This window comes from Carlito syrichta, unplaced genomic scaffold (assembly GCF_000164805.1).
Source record: "Carlito syrichta isolate Samal-C Ts95f unplaced genomic scaffold, Tarsius_syrichta-2.0.1 Scaffold104719, whole genome shotgun sequence".
In the NCBI taxonomy this organism is placed as follows: Eukaryota; Metazoa; Chordata; class Mammalia; order Primates; family Tarsiidae; genus Carlito; species Carlito syrichta.
In genome coordinates this window covers 217947-235880 of record NW_007048815.1, presented here as the reverse complement: position 1 = coordinate 235880, position 17934 = coordinate 217947, and the positions used below count along the sequence as shown (strand labels likewise).

The 17934-nt window shown below is 38.3% G+C and overlaps 1 protein-coding gene across 1 annotated transcript in view; it reads right to left on the bottom strand.

The window, feature by feature from the left end:
- LOC103268211 (dynein heavy chain 11, axonemal-like) overlaps positions 1-17934 on the bottom strand; it is a gene marked incomplete at its 3' end in the record, with an annotated part of 189018 nt that overhangs the window by 30763 nt on the left and 140321 nt on the right. The window contains 6 exon segments of the mRNA XM_021716137.1: positions 944-1082; positions 8278-8394; positions 11551-11696; positions 11826-11982; positions 15418-15578; positions 17579-17710. Coding sequence (XP_021571812.1) covers positions 944-1082; positions 8278-8394; positions 11551-11696; positions 11826-11982; positions 15418-15578; positions 17579-17710 — 852 coding nt within the window.

Sequence of the window (17934 nt, the reverse complement as noted above, 5' to 3'; positions counted from 1 at the left end):
TGGGTGACAGAGTGAGACTTCAACTCAAAAAAAAAAAAATAAATACCTATCATCTTACTACCCAGAGACAACTGTTAAAAATCACCACGCCACTCCCCTGATATGAATTTACAGTTATTAAAAGGACAGCACACATTTCTCTCTCATTTCACATCTTTCCCTGACAATGAGCAAGTTAAGATGATTACATCTGGCAGGGCAGGCAACTGTGTGGTTGCAACTGTGGTATTTTGATACTCTCGTTCTGGAACAGCTGCAGAATTACATCACCAGTAATTCATAAAAGGGCATCAAAAGACCAAGAATCAAAAGTGACCACAAAGCTCAATTTAAAAATACTGATGCTGATACATAATTTTTGTGGCATATCAGCAACTTCAATAAATCTTTGAGAAGCTTATGACTGCAGAGTAGAGTGTGTATACATCTGACCCATTTCAGAAAGGCAAAAGTTGAAGAAGAAAAGTTTAAGAAAAAATCCAACCCTACCTTCAAATAAAGGATGACCAGCAAATGAGAAAAAATTGTAATTTTAACATTCCATGAGATGTTCTTCAGAAAATATGAATATCATTCTTATGAACACCCCTGCCTCATCAATCTTATGAACACCCCTGCCTTCTCTCACAGAAAATAATATTCTCACCAAGAAGGGGAGGCAACATAAAATTCCATTTATAATGACAACATTGATAAAGTTTAAAGAAAATCACATAGCCCGTTAATAAAAACTGTATGACACAAATAAAACACTAGAACTAGAATGTCCCCAATTTCAGAAAAGAATAGAATTGCAAAATACAGATTTTCAAAATGTATGAAAAATATAAAAATATTCCTAATGTCTAAGTGTAATTTGAATGATAACTTACCCTGCAGTCATATTTCAAAGCTGTTTTAATGGGATATAAAAATGAAGAAAAAGTAACAAAGGACCCCTCACCTGCTTGGAGAGGAGCTCCCTGCACAGCATGTACAACGTAATGAATTTTCGGGCTAATGCGCGCGCATCCACAAAACCTTCAGCAACTAACATGATTTCACAGATAAGCTCAATGTCAGGGGCCACCATGGCACAGGGTCTGAAAAATAAATATAACTTAGAGTTTTAAAATGTGATAAGGTAATAAGTACCAATTGCTGAACTCAAGTGATTAACTTGTACCAACATTTTAACCATTCCTAAGCAGGTCATAATTACTTCTGTCCATCACAGCTAACAAGACCATTCACTTTATCTAAAATATGTCCGCTAGAAAGCTGGGTGCAGTGGCTTGTACTTGTAACCCAGCACTTTGGGAGGCTGAGACAGGAGGATTGCTGGAGCCCTGGAGTTCAAGAGCAAACTGAGCAACATAGCAAGACCTCGATTCTACAAAAATAAAATTTAAAAATTATCCAGGTATGGTGGTGAATGCCTATGGTCTCAGCTACTCAGGAGGTGGAGGCAGGAGGATCACTCGAGCCCAGGAGTTTGAGGCTGCAGTGAGCTATGAACATGCCTCTGCACTCTAGCTTGGGCAATGGAGCGAGAATCCCGTTTCTTAACAACAAAAACAAGAAAATCCTCTAGTTACTGGACACAGGAAATTCCAGACACTCTGAAACGGCAGAAGCACAGTTTAAAGAAAATTTGTATGTCAATTGTCACTGCAGAAAGATAAACAATGATGTTTTGGACTAGAGATCAACCTTTACCTATGGCTACCAGTGTGCTGGTAAATGTTTAAGAACCTGTGATCCAGAAAACAGCATTTACTGATTTCCATGGGAAAAAAATCTTTCTACCACAGCTGATTCAAGTTACCAAAACAACATCATTAAACATAGATCTGAGAAACCCACGACTGTGTAGACAACAATAATCATAAATAACCTTAAGAGTATAAGCATCAGTAAAATAAGTCATTATGAAGTGATTCGTTTTGAGTATTTATCTTTGTTTTTGATACAATTTATTTAAACAAAAGTTGTTAGAATTTAGTTTTTGTTAGTGGTTGTGCTTAATAACCAGCTCACAAAGTTCATGAAAATTTAGCGATCAGCTCTTGAAAGCTTGACCAAGCTGCCCCTAGCATACTACCACCTGGGATCAACTTGGGTAGACTTTTAGGGTCAGTGTTTAGAAAAACATAGCTTCAAAACCCCTTTCTTTTGAAGAGGGACTTCCAAAAAGTCCTTCCCCAAAGACGGCCGCTATTACCAGCAATGTTTGAAAAAATTCCTCTCCACAGAGGTCAAGTGCAAAGGAGGAGTAGAATAAATCAATAAATAAGCCCATGATTTTAGACTTCTTAAAATACATTCCAATAATACTTACCCACCTGTTTTTGTAAATATAAAAATTATAGTCTACTTTGTGCACATCTAACTTTCACCCTAAGCATCTAACTTCAAAGTATCTTTGGATCTAGGCAATTATTGAGTGCCTCTCTTATCTGTGCTGACCCCATGTTCTCCTCACATTTATTATTCTTCATCATATCACAGGTAAAGAAATGTGAGAGAAAAGGCTACAGACGGACTTGTTTTATTTTACGTTAGTAAAGACAACTGATATTTACTGAACACTTACTTTGTACCACATAGGGTGCTAAAATCTTTTCATGCACGCTCTTACTTAATTCTCACAATTCTATGAGATGGCTGCTCCTCTTATTTGCCTTTTAAGGAGATGCAGACTGAAGTTTCCAGAAGTCCAAGTACATGCTATGGGCCATATGGTTGGTGAGTGTTGGAATCAAAATATGAGGGGGAACCCCCCAAAATTCAGAATTTATTTATTTAAAAATTGTGTATTTATTCTTACAGTGTAAACTTCAGCCACCTTCAAAGCACTCTCCGTTTGATGCAGTATGCCTATCAGACACATTTTCCACTGCTCAAATCAGTTTTTGAACTTGTCAATTTTGATGTCTTTTAGTGCTTCTGTTTTTTGTTCACCTCAGCAAAACATTTTCCCTTGAGAACTTTTTTCATCCGGGGAAACAAAAAAAAAGTAACTCGGGCCATGCACAGTGGCTCATGCCTGTAATCCCAGCACTTTGGGAGGCAGAGGTGAGAGGATTGCTTGAGTCCAGGGGTTCAAGACCAGCCTGGGCAACTTGGTGAGACCTCGTCTCTATGATAAATTAAGAAAAATTAGCCAAGCATGAACACCTGTAGTTCTAGCTACTTGGAAGGCTGAGGTGAAAGGATCGCCTGAGCCCAGCAGGTTGAGGCTGCGGTGGCTGTGAGCGTGCCACTGCACTCCAACCTGGGCGACAGAGTGAGATTCCAACTCAAAAAAAAAAGTCACTTGGGGTGAGATTGGGTGAATAGGGATGGTAGGGCAAGGGGGTCATGCTGCTTTTGGTAAAAAACTGCTGAACACTTAGCATGATGTGAGTTGGTTGTTTGTGTAAATCACCCAACATGAAATGGACAAATGTAGTGAAAGAATCTCCAAAATAAAAACCAACTGAAGCCTCTCACAACAATGCTAGCTGGCATACCAATGCTGATGGGTTCCCAGAACACTTACACAGCGGAGGAAATCTGTGCTACAAGGGGCCCGCCCTCCAAAAAATAATTCCAGTCTTTCTTGGGGGGTCCCTTCTCATACTTTAAAGGCCGAAACATTGCCTACCCTCATAAATAATACTTTCATCATCCAAATTTTCCTTCAGACTTTGCTGACACAAGTAATAATGCCCAACATAAATGATGCAGCATTTAATTAAACACAATTTATTAAAACCTCACAAAACAGTATCGAATTTTAAGACCTCAATGAAAAACATCATATGAGATAAACTGGATCACAAAGAGCAAAATACCGTAAGGTATCCAGTTTTCTAACAGACTATTTTGCAATTATTACATTTATTTTGAAATCAGTTATTCTCTATATAGAATTTTTCAAGAAAATTAGAGAGAAAATTACTATGTTAACAAAACTGTTATTAAAAGGAAAGGAAAACATTCAATACAGGATGTTAGAATAATTGATTAACTATTAGGAAAAAGAATTGCTTAAGTATTCATGTTACCTACCATAGTCAGATCTTATCAGATGATTAGATTTTAAAAATATAGCAATACTATAAAAGTTAGAAGAAAATACAAATGGTTAAATAGCTAGAAGAATGAACAACCACATTTTAAGTTTAAAATAACTGAAAGAAATCACACAAAAGACTAGCAGTTCTTGCATAAAACGCTAAATGGCATATTATTTTGAAAAAACACTGAGGCTGGGCTCGGTGGCTCAGCCTGTAATCCCAGCATGTTGGGAGACCGAGGTGAGGGGATTGCCTAAGCCCACGGGTTCAAGGCCAGCCCAGGCAACTTGGCGAGACCTCATCTCTACAATAAATAAAAAAATTACCCGGGCATGATAGCACATGCCTATAGTTCCAGCTACTTGGAAGGCTGAGGTGGAAGAATTGCCAGAGCCCAGCAGGTTGACGCTGGGGTGGCCCGTGAGTGTGCCACAGCACACCAGCCTGGATGACAGGGTGATACTTCAATTCAAAAAAAAAAAAAAAAAAAGCACTGAATAGTTAAAGAGACGTATTGTGAACCCTAAAGAACTCCTAAAAAATAAAACTGATGGCCAGGTGTGGTGGCTTAGCCTGCAATCCCAGCACCTTGGGAGGCCAAGGCGAGAAGATTACCTGAGCCTGGAGTTCGAGACCCGTCTAGGCAACTTGGTGAGCCCTTGTCTCTACAATAAATAAATAAATAAACTAGCCAGTCATGGTGGCGTGCATCCACCATGTGTGTCCAGTTACTTGGAAGGCTGAGATGAAAGGATCGCCTGAACCCAGTAGGTAGAGGTTGCAGTGGCCGTGAAAGTGCCCCTGCACTCCAGCCTGGGCAACAAGAGTGAGACTCCAACGCAAAAATAAATAAACAAACAAACAAATAAAAACTGACAAGTCTCTAGCTTATCACAATGAAAAAAAGAGAAAAAAGACACAAATTACCCAAATCAGGCATGGAATTCAGGACATCACTACAGATCATAAGGGAATAGTATGAACAAATGTATGTCAACAGATGCAATAATCTAGATAACATGGATATTTTCTTTTAAAGATGTAAATTATCAAAACTAACCCAAGAGAAATTAAAAATCTGAATAGCCTCATATCTATTTTTAAAAATTGAATTAATTATTTAAAAGATTCCCCTTAACATCAGTTAGGGTATCTGATACCAAACCAGGTGAAGTGAGAATCAATAGGCAGCCCACACTTCACCTGCATGATGGCCACTTACGTACCTAATCCTGAATTGTACCCCACATCTTTAAAATAAAAATAAAAATATATATAAATAAATTAAAAGATTCCCCTAAAGAAAACTTTAGGTATAGATGGCTTCACTGATTAATCCTATCAAATATTTAAGGAGTAAATAATAGCAATCTTACACAAACTCTTAAGGAAACAAAGGAGAAAACCCTTTCAACTCATTGAATAATGTCAACATTACTCTGATGCCAAAGTCAGACAAATGTCTTACAAGAAAGGACACTACAGAGCAATATCCTTCATGGCATTTAAAAGAATCCTTAACAAAATGGTAGCATATTGAATTCAGCAATACCAATAAGAATAACACCACTTTACCAAGTGGGGTTTATCCCTGAAATGCAATGTGGAAAGACTGTTTAGCATTTGAAAATCAGTCAACATAATTCAGCAATTAACAGAATAGAAAATAAAATCCTTACGGAAATTAGCAAACAGCTTGTAAAAGAAAACACAGTGGAAAATTTTTGCAAGCCTGGACTAAGCAAACTTTTTTGGATAAGATATTTTTTTAAATGATAAGCTGTATTTCATCAAACTTAGCACTTCAGTCTTTGATGGACACCACTAAGAAAATAAAAAGACAAGTCACAAATTGAGAGAAAAATATTTTCAATGTATGTATTTTTTTTTTTTTGAGTTGGAGTCTCTCTCTGTCGCCCATACTGGAGTGCAGTGGCCGCTCCCAGCCACCGCAACCTCGACCTGGTGGGCTCCGGCGATCCTTCCGCCTCAGCCTTCCGAGTAGCCAGAATTACAGGCATGTGCTACCACGCCCGGCTGATTTTTTGATTTATTGTAGAGATGAGGTCTCGCTGCCCAGGTGGGTCTCAAACCCGCGGGCTCAGGCAATCCACTCACCTCAGCCTCCCAAAGGCACAGGATTACAGGCTGAGCCACCGAGCCCAGCTTGCAATGTATGTATTTAACAAAGAAACTGTATGCAGAACACAGTACTTCACAAAAGATGAAATGGAAATGCCCAATAGGTGCATGAAAAGATTCTAACATCATTAGCAAACATGGAAATGCAAACTAAACCCATGATGAACACACTATTATATATCTATTCGTTTGGCTAAGACTGACAATACCAACTTTTTTGTTTTTTTTGTTTTTTGAGTTGGAGTCTCACTCTGTTGCCCAGGCTGGAGTACAGTGGCATGCTCATGGCCAACCCAGCATCAACCTGCTAGGCTCCAGCTACCCATCCTTCCGCCTTAGCCTTCCAAGTAACCGGAACTATAGGTGCGCACTACCATAGCTGGCTAATTTTTTATTTATTGTAGAGACGAGGTCTCACCAAGTTGGCTAGTGTGGTCTCAAACCCACAGGCTCAAGCAATTCACTCACCTCAGCCTCCTAAAGCGCTTGGGATTACAGGCTGAGTCACTGAGCCCAGCCAATACCAAGTTTTGACAAGAATGTAGAGCAACTAAGATTTTCATACATTGATGGTGAAGATGTAAACTAGTATAATCACTTTGTAAACCAGATTGACAGTTTTGTTGTTGTTTTTTTTGTTGAGACAGAGAGTCTTACTTTGTTACTCAGGTTGGAGTGCAGTGGCATAATCATGCCACACTGCAGCCTCAAACTCCTGAGCTCAAGTGACTCTCCCACCTCAGAAACTACAGGCAAGCACTACCACACCCAGTGAATTTATTTCTAATTTTTTGTAGAGACAGGATCTTGATATGTTGCCCAGGTTAGTCTCAAACTCCTGGCCTCATGCAATCTTCCCACCTCATCATCCCAAAGTGCTGGAATTACAGGTGTTAGCCATTGCACCCAGCTAGCAGATTCTCATAAGTAAAACATACATTTGCCATGTAAAACAATGATTCCATTCTTAGATATTTTCCCCAAAGAAATAAAAACATATGTGCATGCAAAAATTGTATAGGAATGTTCATAGCAGCTTTATTCATAATAGCCTCAAACTGGAAACAGCCCAAATGTCCAACAACTGGTGAATGAATAAACAAATGGTAGCATGTCTATATAATAGAATATTAATCAGTGATAAAAAGAAATAAACTATTCCTATTTATTTAAGTTGTTGAGGATATGCTCAAGGAAGAAATAAACCCTACACGTCAGACCAAAGGGAATGGTTAAGAAAATTATGGCAAAGGCATGAGAGGGACTATTTTGGAGCTACATAAAATGATATTTCCAAAGAATTTTCAGTAATATAATAAAATATATATGTCAAAATAGTAAATGAAGAGAACCAAATAAAAATCATGCTGGGTATGGTAGCTCATGCCTGTAATCCCAGCACTTTGGGAGGTGAAGGTGAGAGCATTACCTGAACCCAGGGGTTCAAGACCAGCCTGAGCAACTAACTTGGTGAGACCTCATCTCTACAATAAATCAAAACTTAGCGGGTGTCGTGGCACATGCCACTAGTTTCAGCTACTTGGAAGGCTGAGGTGGAAGGATTGCCAAAACCTGGGAGGTCGAGGCTGTGGTAGTCATGAGTGTGCCACTGCCCTCCAGCTTGAGTAACAGAATGAGACTTTAACTCAAAAAAAAAAAAAAGAAAATATGCCTACTATAATATCTTAACAAAATAGAAATATAAATTATAGAAAGGCTAGACAATATATAATAATCATTATTTCTGATTGGTGACACTGTTCTTTTTTCTTTATTCCTTCCTATACTTTCCAAATATTTACTAATTTGAAAAAATGATACTTATGATAAAACAATCATAACAAAAAAACTAATATGAAAGATTCAAATGTATCCCCAATAACTTTTAAAAACTGATTCTGAGTCCTGGTCTTACAATTCAAAAGGGTTCATTGATCATGGTGACAGTACATTTTATAAAGAGATCTCAAAGAAATAATAAGGGGTTTTCCATAGGAATTCTGGAGTAAAAACAAATCACTTCACAGTACAAACCAACAACATTAGGTGGCATGAGCGCGCCAGATGCTGAGCTGCCAAGCACAACACTTGCCTGAAAAGAGCTTTGAGATTTTCCGGTAATTCGGTTCGACCAGCATATCCCGGGTTCATAGTAATAAATATTCCAACTGATGGCTTCAGTGTGATAGCTTCTCCAAGAAATACAAATCTACCATAAAAAGAATGTTGATGAAATTAAATGTGTTCATTGAATATGAATGCACATTGACAAATGCAAACCACTGCAAAATGCAAATTATTATTAGGAAGCTGTTTATTCTGTGTAATTTTCTTTAAAATTCATAAGCATACTTATTTGGAGTATGTTTTAAAGCATGTTTATTAAAAACGCCTTCCCTCCCCCCAGAGGAATTATAAGCATGGGAAGTATTCTTTTTTATTTTAACATAGCCACAGTATCCTAGAATATAAAAATGAAGACTTGACTACATTAACATTTAATGAAAGGTGATGGCATTTTTGCCTTCAACGTGGGCTGCAATTTCTAGAACGGGATATCACACAGAGAATGAATGCTCATGCTTAAAGGAGATACTCCCTGCTCCATCTTTATTTTCTCTCTTTCCTCACTCTCTTTCTCTCTCTTCCTCTCATTTATTCAACAAATATCTACTGGGTACCACTGAGAGATGGAACAGCGTAGAGGTCATCACAGCTAGCCCTGGAGCCAGACTGAGGGTTCAGGGTCCAGCTAGATCACTGCAGGGATGTTAATTACCCTATGTCCCAATTCTCTCATCTAGTAAGAAAAAAAAGAATGATAATATTACCCACCTTATCGGATAACATCAGGATTTAAAAGGGGTTATGAAAATAAAAGATTAAGAGTACTAGGCCTAGAATATGGTAAATACTCGACAGATGTTAGCTGCGACTATTGCTATTATTATCACTTGAAGGCACTGGGGAAGCAGTGGAAGAAGGTTTTCAGAAAGATTTGCAAAGGCCCCCGTAGGTTGTTGATGGCCAGGGCAGTGGAAGGATAAGGTACTATCAGAGTCATACTGAGAGACAAGTAGAATGCTTCTTTCAAATGAGGGTAAATGAGACAAAATATAAGGCTGATCTCTTGTTGAGAAAGGGAGGGCGGAAGTAGTTAAGAAGCTGGGTCTATACCACAGAATAGGGAGGGAAAAGATGTAGGAGAAAGGAACCACAATGTTTAGGACTAAAAGTGTCTCAGACACCAGGCAATTAAGAGCAGGTGGATTTTGTATAGTCAAGGCAAAAATGGAGAAATCTTCCTTCCTCAGAATGTCAGGCTAGGGAAGGAGACAGGCCTGGCAAGGCAGCTCACGGAAGGAGAGGCGGCTCTTGCCACAGGATAGCTGCCTCCTCTCCCATTGTACACAGCAGGGATAACCACAGTCAAAGGTGTGGCCCTCCAGGGGGTAGAGCCAGCAAGATGCTGGAAGGCTCTGTAATTGAGGCATGGTCTCATCTCTTAAATCTTTGAGTATAAAGGAAATGTAATGAACTTGTGAAATCATGAAGGAGCTATGCTGTCTGCATACGGGCTAAAATAAAATGAAGAAAGAGGACTCACAGATGTGCAGGCAACAGAGGAGACTGTCAAGAAGTATGGTTGGGAATTTTCAGAAACCACTGCTAGGCTCAGTTATATAAATCTCCATAAGAAAGGATAGCCTCAAATGACATCTGGGTTACATCAAATAAGATTTTGACTAAAAGCTAAATAAAATATGACTGGGAAACCAAGAAGAAAGAACCAAACTTCTCTAACATGGCCTTAGAGAAGGGGCAGATCAGGCAACAGACATCTGGCCATGAAGAAAAAACTGGTGTCACAGGCCCATGCAGTAAAAGGATTGAGAGTTTTCGAGAGGGTTGAACATTCAGATGTGTCTACTGATAACCTGGAAACTTCTACAACAGGTTCATAGTCTAGGAGGTTAGGATAGTCCTTCCCTGATTGGGAGACTGAAAATGTTCCTGTGAACAAGATAGCTAGCTGGGAAAAAAAACCTTTAAAAAATGGGGGGGGCAGATAAGTAGGCCGCACTATATGGGAAAAAAGTTACAACGAGAACCAGAATTGTGCTGTATACTGTAATATTTATTTCACATATTAAGCCATCAAACCTAAGTGCCAAGAGTGTGGCCATTATGTTGAGGAGTGGTTAGATTTCAGATATATTTGGAAAGGTTTTGGCCCAAGTTACTGGGACAACTAATAAAGCAGGTGTTGGTAGAGAGACCAGGCTTTTGATTTTGGAGACATTAAATATGAGAAGTCTAGAAAGCATCAAGTAGAGTCTTGAGATGCCTCACAGGCAGTTGTTTAGGTAAGTCCAGAGCTTAGGGGGGAAGGAGGCCTGGATATCTGGTAGTCAGCAGCACAGAGATTTTTTTTTTTGAGTCAGAGTCTCACTCTGTTGCATAGGCTGGAGTGCAGTGGTATGCTCATGACCACATCAGCCTCGACCTGCTGGGTTCAAGTGATCCTTCTGCCTCAGCCTTCCAAGTAGCTGTAATCATAGGCACATTCCACCACACCTGGCTAATATTTATTTATTTACTTATCGATTTATTTTTTATTGTAGAGATGAGGTCTCACCAGGCTGCCCAGGCTGGTCTTGAACCCCTGGGTTCAGGCATTTTTCTCACCTGCACCTCCCAAAGTGCTGGGATTACAGGTGTGAGCCACGATGCTCAGCTGAGATGGTTTTTAAAAACTACAGGACTAGATAAAATCACCAGTGGAGAAAATATAGAGAAAAAAAGTCTAAGGACTGAACCCTATGATGTCCAATATTAATAGGTCAGAAAATAACAATATAAAATAGCAAACACTGATATGGTGCTTACTGTGTGCTAGACACTTGCCCAAGTCCTTTACATTTAATGACCATGGTAATCTACCAGGCAGGTACTCTTCTTCCCTCCATTTTATAGATGAGAAGAAATTAGCAGTGAAGCTGCTGTGAGGGTAGAGAAAAGGAGGAGAGATGGTGTTGTCCTACGACCCACATGGAGTTAGTGTGTCACTTAGCAGGGCATGGCCAACTGTGTCAGATGCTGCCAGAAGGTCAAACAAGGACTGATAACTGATCACTGGATTTAGCATCCTAGAAGTTGTCTCTTTTTTAAGCGATTAAGGTAATGTAATATACATGTGCTATATTCAACCCTTAGAAATCACTAATAAAAATTGGGAGTCTATCCAAAATAATTTCTCAAAATTAACCAGAGTCTTACTTTAGTCATGTCATGAGACAGAGAAGTTGAGGTTACCTGCATTATTCCATAATCCATAGTGAGGGAAAAGTCACATGCCCCTCACCTGCTCTTCCTGTTCCGGATGGCATCATGAATCATTTTCACCTGCACGGCCACCACGGAAAGAACTTCCACAGCAATGCGGTTGAACTCATCAAAGCAGCCCCAAGCTCCTGTCTGCACCAGTCCCTTGTAGATATTTCCTATGGACTAAATGAGGGAGTGAAGCATTCAGAATTTAACAGAAGGGGGTTTTAAGCTATTATGTTGACTCATGACCAGTAAGGAATTGTGCTGTTAGAATGCATCATTTTATACGTTATTTTATTACTGACTTACTTTGTAGTCCATTTGCTCTGAACAGTTGAATACATAAACCATCATGCCAAGGGCACGGCCGAGATCTTTGGTGGTTTCTGTTTTCCCTGTACCGGCTGGGCCAGCAGGAGCCCCACTCATAGTTAGATGAAGTGATTGAGTTAAAGTAATATAACACCTTGAAGTAGTAGAAAATACAAATAGTACAGTCTAATATGAAATTTTAAAATAACAAAATAAATTTCTATAAAACATTAGGGGAAATCAATTTTTAAAAAGTTTAAGAAGTCAAGGTCTATAATGTGGTAGCAGTATGAAATATTGCTATACTTCTGATTTGTTCACAGCAGCAATGAGTCAGAATATTTTATATCAAATTTATGTTTGGGTTGACTGCTTAAAAATACTAGAAAAGAATGCATTGCTTTATTTCTCAGTCTTATTTCCTAAGAGCTGCATATCTGAATACAAATAACATTTGATTTGCAATGCTATTCAATTTTGGATATTTCTAGGTAAAGATACTATTACTATGGCAGACAGCATCTAAAATTGTTTCATATTTAAACAAAAATAAAAGATATATCTTGGATGATGAACGAATTAGACATTGCACTAAACTGCTACTTAATAAATATTTTAAGAGATTAGATATATAATTTATATAAATACATAGTATACAAATAATATATACCCATTTCAATATATAAGGCAAGCATAAAGAGACGATTACATTTTAAAATTTATTAGGAATTTATTTTGAATGTGTTGCTGTATGCACTTAGATTACCATAATACTTACATTTGCAGGAAAGACTCACAGGTTCTTAGAAAATCATTAAGTGGCAGAATGCTTATAAAAGAAGGAAAGACCAGCAAATGGCAAGGACCTCAAATGGTTATATTCTTTATTTGGGGTTTCTTCAGGTTAATAAATTATTTTTGTCTTGTTAAGGACAAGCGCTCTAATGGAATGATCAGCACATGGAGGTCAGGAGACCAGGGACCAATGCATACTTTGCCAATCATCAGATACTAATGTTAAATAAGTCTTTGGATATCAACATAACTCAGTTTTCTCCTCCTTAAAATGAGACAAATTTTTGGAATATGTGAAGTCAAAAGTAAATGCCTTTAAAAATTCAAAGTACTATATGCAAATAGAGCAATTAATGATACAAATGAAAAGTACTTCTATATGTTATATCAGCAGTCCCCAACCTCTTTGGCATCAGGAATCAGTTTTGTGGAAGACAATTTTTCCATGGATTGGGGGTAGGGGGCAAGATCATCAGACATCAGGTCCTCATTAGGAGCATGTAACATAGATACTTGCATGTGCAGTTCACAATAGGGTTTGTGCTACTATGAGAATCTAAAGCCGCCGCTGATCTGACAGAAGACAGAGTTTTGCTCACCCGCCCGCGCACCGCCTGCTATGCAGCCCAGTTCCTAACTGGCCACAGACTGGTACCAGTCTGCCGCCCAGGGGTTGGGGACCCCTGTTTTATATCCATTGCATGTTTAAGTGCCTCTTACAATGACCTGGAGTGGAAAGACTCCTGACCTAGGAATCAGAGCACTAGTAGAGACTATCTTCTTGTACTATTTTCCAGGGGTTCTGAGTTTTGGCTAGACAAATGGCTGCCAATACATCCAGACTACATTTCCTATCCTCTTTACAGTCAGGAGTGGCCAAGTGACTAAACTCCAACGAATGGGATGTGTGCAGAAATGATGTGTAACAGTCTTAAGATACCTCCTTGGAAACATGTGATGTGGGCCTTCTTTTTTCCTTTTTTCTACTGGCTAAAACAAATGTGGAAACCATGTTTATTTGGAGCTGCTGGACTGCTCATCTCTGGTCTGTTAGACAAGTGAGACATCACCTTTGCGTTATTTAAGCCATTGTATTTTGGGATTGCTCCACAACAGCAGTTTAGCCTGTATCTCCCTAACCAATACACCTGTGTTCCAGCCCAAGTCTATCAGGTACAGGCTAGTTGGCCTATGTCTCTGCACCTGCCCACATATAGAACAAAGAGACATTATCTGCCCCACCTACCTCACAAAGCGATGGTCAACATCAAATAAGACATAATGAATGTGTTCAAAAGGCATCATTATGTTCATGTAAACAATTAGTAAAAAATCCAAAGAATAAAATGTAAATGAGATATAAACATCTTGTCCGACACCACTCACACTATCAAAATGAGCATTCATCTTCCTTTTAACTTCCAAATAAACTACATGTCAATTTTTTAAATTAAGAAGTTAATAAACTAGCAGTCCTCACATAATGCCAAACTTTAAAATACTCCTTCCCTTCCCCTCTTCCCTATTCGTGATGGCATAAAGACTGTAGACGCCTCACATTTGCACTTTTGACGATTCTCAAGTGATTTTGTCAAGCTACACATTTTAATCCCTCACACCAAAAGCAGTACATAGATTAACTCACTAATGAAGACAGTGAATGCTTTTAGTTAGACACAAAGTAAAGAACTGAATTAGACACACACAGAAATTGTACAATGATTATAGAAGCTTGTCTGAAGATTTCTGCTCTAGGATCTGTGCATAGCTGGTTTCTCATCATTTAGGTCTGGCTCAAATATCCTTACCCAATTTACAGTAGGCTCTCCCTTCAAGATAATTTTTAACACATTATAGCCTATATGACTGCCTAAAATAACTTTGTTAATTGTTCATTGATTCTCTTCATCCCCACTCATATGTTACACTCAACTAGAAAGTACTCCCTGTGACAGCACAGACCTGTCTATCCAGCACTGGAACAGTACTTAGTATGGTACTTCATAAGTATTTGTTCCATCAGTTCATGAATCTTACATTCTCCTTCTTCTCTTCCTTTTACTGTATGAAATTCTTCGAAAATGAATTTGAACATAGGCGATCCTAGTTATTTTCACACTTCCAATAAAGGGATGCAATGAGGAGTGGGGAGAGGTAGTGATGGATCCTGATATCAGGATGTTTGCTGTAGACAACTGGGCAGAATGAGCTCGGTGATTAAAAAAAAAAAGCTGCCTTGGTCAGGTGCAGTGGCTCACATCTGTAATCCCAGCACTTAGTGAGACCAAGGTGGGAGGATCATTTGAGCCCAGGCGTTCGACACCAGCCTGGGCAAGATAGCAAGACCTTGCAGACAAAAAAAAATTTGCTAGACATGGTGGCACGTGCCTATAGTTCCAGCTACTCAGGAGGCTGAGGTGGAAGGATCGCCTGAGCCCAGGAGATCAAGGCTGAGGTAGCTGTGAGCTTGCCACTGCACTCCAGTCAGGGTGACTGAGTTAGATTCCAACTCAAAAAAAGAAAAAACAAAACAAAACAAAAAGCGCCTTGAGTCATACTAATCCACTCATGATTTCATCATTTGTACATTTTATAGCCTCTGCAATTATCTTTAATTCAGTTCTCTTTATCTTGTCTCTAACTAAAATTCAACATTCATTAGATTACATAATTAGTTATTATTGACCAGTTTATTCACCATTTTCCCCTCCTTCTTCCCTTTTCATTCTCTGTCCGTGCTAGAGGAAATTTTGGGCTTGGTTTTTCCCATTTGACTCGAGCTTCCAATTGTTACCTGTCAGTTAGAGGTGTGATCACTAGTCGAGGACTGTTTCCTAAGTATTCATAGAAGTACTGGAACTGGGCATCACAAATATTAACAAAGCAGTGTTTCTGGGTGTCCTCCCACCGGTGACGAAGTTGAGATAACCAAGCAAAAGCTTGGGGACTGATAACCTAAAATCATTACATAATCATTACATGTAGGACACTGATAGTTTTGAGGCAACGCATTTATTAATCTAATCAACTTAGGGGCTCACATTTTATTTCTAAAATTCTCACAAATAGGGAAACTCTTACATACTATTGCAAATTGGAATTGCAAATAATGGCTGAATACTTAATCAAAAATATATGTGTAATAAAAGTCTTCACTTTAAACTGGCTTTTATGTAAAACAATATCAATTTGTTCAAATAATCATGTTCCCCTTTTACAAACCACCCCAGAGAATTAGGTAACATTTGTAACTTTATATGCGTATCACTGAAGTCAGATGGAAAAATACATTATCTGTATTAAAATGACACATAATTTCTTCATATCAGAGGCATAAACTACACTTTCAACAAAGTTCTCTCTAAAACCAGTCTGCTTTTAGTACAGGGATTTTCTAGTCCATTTTTCATCACATCAAATAACAGTATGTTCTCATTGCTATTCTTTCCCATCTACCCAATTCTACCTAATTCCTTTTCCAATTAAAATAAAAAACATTTCCTCACCTCTTTCAAAGGTGCATGTGACCCTAGAGTTTCTTGAGAATCACTTGAAGTTACCAAAATTATTGTCAACTGGCAACTACATAGGTTTCAGCATTGCATAGCCATATATTTCAGATAGTTGAGAATTAGATAAAGTATTTCTATTAGCACAAAATAAAGATACATTTCACATTTTTTTAAAGCAGGATTTATTAAGAGGACAGTAAAGCTCCCACAGCAGGAGGGGACCCCAGGGGGTTGCCCAAGACACATTTTAAAAAACAATCCTACTGCAAGCAAATCACCAAACTGATAAAAACAGAATCAAATATATAAGAAAGTACAAAGTCATGTTCAAGGAGTAGTTACCAACAGTTCATTATGAAAATGAGAATACAGGGTAAGTGTTGTTTTGCAAGGAACAGTCTTGGACTAGCAATAAAAAACATTGCTCACTAATGATCCCGAAGCTAGATCAAGGAATATTTATATATGCTTCCAGCTCATAGGAAGAAACATTGTCATGCACTTTATGGAGAGAATTAAAATTCACTTTGAATTTAACAAATTAGGAAAGAGGTAGAAAAACAACAGAAAACATTTCACAATACATACACGCAAACGAACTGTGAAGGGAACTGCCTTGTGTTACTACCAGAAGAAAGGTTTGGAGGAACTGGGGGGTATGCCTGTCAGAGCAACGCCTTTCAGTAGACAAGCATATTTCTGACATTTGTAAATAGGAATATATTTTGGGAAAAAAGGTGGGAAAATTCTCCTTTTATATTATTTTATTATTATTATTTTTTCTAAATCAGAACATAACAATCAACACATGATCTCAGCTCCCTGTCAATAGATTCATCAACGGTTTTCCCTTTGTGTTAATCACTGCCAGCATCTAATAGATATGTGGACTTTTTAAAGAGATGGGAAAGTTATTAATGCACTAAAAGGGTTAGAAAATAACTTATTATGAGAAAGTAAATTATTCAGCCATGAAAGGAAAAGACTCAAGCAACAACCTCGAATCACAACCAACATGTCTTTCTTCAATGTGAAATGCATCAAAGACACACAGAGAAGGTTTAAATGACTTACAGGTAAGCTTATTGCCATAGTTTGTTTGTAAGTCACTGAGGGGAGACTCACAGGCTAGTGGCCCAGGATGAGTATACAAAGAAAGATGAACATGTGACTTCTCTTGGTGCTTCCAGCTGGGTTAATATTTTGGAAGATCTGTGGTTCTTAGCCTAGCAAAACTCTTTGGAGTATCTCTTGGGAGAACTCCCATCAGGACAATATATTAGCTAACTCAAACCAAACACATTCAAAACAACTACAGCTTTTCAGGACTCGTTAAAATATACAGACTTTTAAAGAGCTATGACTTTCTTGGAACTACTCTGACAATAAACACCACTCTCAAGAAACAATAACAAACACCTAAAATTTCTACCAACAACTTACCTTCTGAGAAATAAGTTTTGCCACCACATCTCTGGCATGGACATCTATGGTACAAATTGTCATGATCTTCTGCCTGTCTCCAGGTGCGAGTTCTCCCAGCAAAAGAGTAATCAGTATATTCAGCTGAGAAATCTAGAAAGGTTTTTTTTTAAAAGGAGGAAAGGGTTACATATATAGAATCTAACAGATATAAAACAAAACAAATATAAAAGCTTTTATATTTGTAAAGAGCACTTTAGTTTAAAATGTAATTTCAAATATGTAATCCCAGTTGGTCCTCAAAGAACCCTGGGGTATAGGGCGGTGGGGGGAGTATAGATAGTATTATTCTCCCACAGATGAAGGACAGGAGAACC